At 48.7% G+C, this 3,521-nt stretch overlaps 1 protein-coding gene across 1 annotated transcript; it reads left to right on the forward strand.

Annotated features, from left to right (window-relative positions):
- Positions 1 to 1,871: 1,871 nt before the first annotated feature.
- Positions 1,872 to 3,086, forward strand: LOC110337609 (metallothionein-1). The gene is made up of 3 exons (XM_021220614.1): positions 1,872 to 2,121; positions 2,601 to 2,666; positions 2,861 to 3,086. The coding sequence occupies exons 1-3, from the start codon at positions 2,094 to 2,096 to the stop codon at positions 2,950 to 2,952; spliced, it is 186 nt and encodes a 61-aa protein (XP_021076273.1). The 5' UTR covers positions 1,872 to 2,093; the 3' UTR covers positions 2,953 to 3,086.
- The last annotated feature ends 435 nt before the right edge of the window (positions 3,087 to 3,521 follow it).

Below are 3,521 nucleotides of genomic sequence, written 5' to 3' on the forward strand. Positions count from 1 at the left end.
GCAACATGGGTCTGGGAATGTAGCTCAGTGGTATAGCCCTCACCTAACACACACAAACCCCTGCCTTCAGTCCCCAGCACGGTGTAAGCAAGGTTTGGTGTCACACTCTATAGTTGGAGGCAAGAGGATCAGAGGTTCAAGGACCATAGCAAGTTTAAGGCCTTGGCCACATGTAACGTCCTCTGCTCTTTCCAAGCCCAGTCCTTAGCTACTGGAAACCAGTAAACTCATGAGATCTGGAGAGAATTGACCAACATTATTCAAGTAAGAATTCTGTTTGTTTTTTTTTATCTTTAATCACTTCCTTATTAATTTTTTGAAATAGGATCTCATTTGTGTGGCCCTGGCTGGCCTTGAACTTGCAGAGATCATCTGCTTCTGACTTCTAAGAGCTGAGATTAAAGAGCTACCCTAAGGCAAGAAGTTAACTCAATAGATAAAGACTCAGTTCCAAATGAAGGTTTTTTTTGGATCTTCCCACACAGAGGGTATTACTGTGTCATCTCCTCCAAAATGAAGTATCCCCAAGGAAAGAGAAATGCCCTGGGTGATGTTATATTACCAAACCAGTGGGTGGTCCGTTAATGGAAAGAATCTTGTGTCTAAACCACCAAGGAGAAGGAAGAATAGGAGTGGAGGAGGAGAAAAAGGAGGAAGAGAGAAGAAGGGAGAAGAAGAGGAAGAGGAGGAGGGAGAAGAGAAGGAGGAGGAGGAGGAGGAGGAGGAGAAGGAGGAGGAAGAGTGTCATAGTCCAGGATCGGGTGCCTTCTCTGTCTACAGATGAACCTATGTACAGAGCACAGCATCAGAAAACTTGGGACAGGGCTGGTGAGATGGCTCAGTGGGTAAGAGCACTGACTGCTCTTCCGAAGATCCTGAGTTCAAATCCCAGCAACCACATGGCTCACAACCATCTATAATGAGATCTGACGCCCTCTTCTGGAGTGTCTGATGACAGCTACAGTGTACTTACATATAATAAATAAATAAATAAATAAATAAATAAATAAATCTTTAAAAAAAAAAAAGAAAACTTGGGACAAGTACAGAAGCATTAGTGTCAGGCAGTACTGGTTCACAGTCATTGTACTACTGACTGGTATGGCCTGGGCAAGTCACTGAACCTCTCTGAGTCCTCTGTCCTTGTGTGTAAATAGAATTTGCATCTCTATGTAGATATTAAATGAGAAGTTGGTTTAACTCTTGGTTCTGGCATAATAGATTTATTGCTGGTGGTGGTTCTACAACAGTTAAGCAAAAACCTGCCCAAGGTTGTATAGCTCAGAAGTAATGGTATGCAGGAACCAATGGTATAGCTGTTCTCTTGCCCTTGTCACAAGGCCCGACAGCAGAATCTAATGTTACTCAAAAGTCAGAAACATTAAAAAAAAAAACTAGCTGGCTTTATTGTTTTTTATCTAATGCAGTCCCTGGATATCACCTAAAATGATCCCTCTGGAGGGAGGGTACCTCGGTTTTTAAAACCAGCCTGGAGTAGAACAGATGGGTTAAGGTGTGTGACACCCCTCCCCCACCCCCCGCCATGGATGTGCCTAGATGTGCCCTCTCAGGAGTGGAGAATAATGTTGAGGTGAGTTCTGTTGGCTAAAATAATCAAGGCTAGTCTTTATAAAACTGTCTCCTCATCTTCTGCTAGCTTCGATCCAGAGAAGAGACCTGGGCGGAGCTGGTCACTGCCCAGGAACTCCAGGAACGGAGAAGCTGAGGTTACCGCGCTGCAAATGGGCCGTAATATCGGGGAAAAGCACTACAGGGACATGATGTTCCCACACGTCACACGGGTCGTCCTACTCGGGCCAGTGGTGCCAAAGGGGCGGTCCCGCTGTGCACACCGGCGCGCTCGAGGGAGCTCTGCACCCCGCCCGAAGAGTGCGCTCGGCTCTGCCAAGGACGCAGGGCGCGTGACTCTGCGCGGGCTAGAGTAACCGCCTGCTGGGTGCAAACCCTTTGCGCCCGGACCCGTCTAACGACTATAAAGAGGGCAGGCCGTCCTCTAAGCGTCACCACGACTTCAACAGCCTGACTACCTTCTCGTCGCTTACTCCGTAGTTCCAGCTTCACCAGATCTCGGAATGGACCCCAACTGCTCCTGCTCCACCGGTAAGATTCCCGATCCTTGGTTTTTAGAATACCCAGTTGGGAACCACAGAGCAGAATCCCCCGAGTTGTAGAGGCTTGGCGGGAATACGCACCTTTAGCTGGCGATTCATTCTGGTTCTTTCTAGAATCCGCTCTTACAAGCGCCTTCATTAGTTTCGAGTATTGTCCGAAGGGGTCCTTTGGCGGGGTTGGGGCTAGGATATAGACGCGCAAATGTCCGGTTCCTGATCACCCAGGTAGTGGGGACATCTGGATTGAGTCCCAGGCATTCCTAAACTTACTGTGAATTGCCCGAACTAGGAAAGAGGTGAAGGACCTTTGTGTCTTGGGAATCAAAGACACAGCCCTGACCTTCCCTGTGAGCAGAAAAGTGGAGCTAGGCTCCCTGCAGGTCTGAGTAGGACTTAGTGAACTGAGCCGGGTGTTAGCCACTGCTGTAATAGTGCCTCTCTCAGCGCTGTCTTCTTCCTTCTCCCCAGGCGGCTCCTGCACTTGCTCCAGCTCCTGCGCCTGCAAGAACTGCAAGTGCACCTCCTGCAAGAAGAGTAAGTTGGGACACCTTGAGTGGCGGCTTAAGGCTGGGGGCAAGGAACTCCTACAGAGCTGGCTCTGAGAAACCGGAGGCCATTGTATTGTCTCGGGACAGAGCTTTGCCGAGACAACTCAAACCGAGGTCGTCTCTGTTAGGGACAGGAAGCAGGTCTTCAGTCAGGCTGATCTTTTCCTCTTCCTTTTCTAGGCTGCTGCTCCTGCTGTCCCGTGGGCTGCTCCAAATGTGCCCAGGGCTGCATCTGCAAAGGCGCCACGGACAAGTGCACGTGCTGTGCCTGATGTGAGGAACAGCGCTGCCCTCCACGTGTAAATAGTATCAGACCAAGCCAGAGTCTTCCATACAGTTCCACCCTGTATACTAAACCCCCGTTTTCTACCGAGTATGTGAATAATAAAAGCCTGTTTGATTCTAACTCTGGTTTTCTTGGTGTGGTTTAGCAATAAGAAACTGGGGTGACTTGATAGTCTGGGGGTCCGGTTTTGGACTCACTTGTGCCTTTACCTCCCACCTGTGGCCCCCAAAGCCAAGTTATCCCATAAGCTTCCTCATATGGAAAACAGTTGTGTGCCGGGTCAGGTCTTGTGTTAGAGGGAGGGAGGTCCTGGGAGACTTAGTGTCCCATCCTTGAAGCACAGAAAATCTTACCATTTATATTCTTTGGATTCCTGTTCCCTCTCATATGGAGGCAGATATGAAGATTAACATAGGGTGTCTAGCATGCTAGACAGGGACTAACACTGAACTATATTCCAGAGGGGCTTTGTTGGCCGTTTTGACACAAGTTGCTGAGCTTGTCCTAGAACTCATTCTGCAGTCCAGTCTGACCTTGAATTTTTGATTCTCCTGC

Source organism: Mus pahari, chromosome 20 (assembly GCF_900095145.1).
Source record: "Mus pahari chromosome 20, PAHARI_EIJ_v1.1, whole genome shotgun sequence".
NCBI classification, from domain to species: Eukaryota; Metazoa; Chordata; class Mammalia; order Rodentia; family Muridae; genus Mus; species Mus pahari.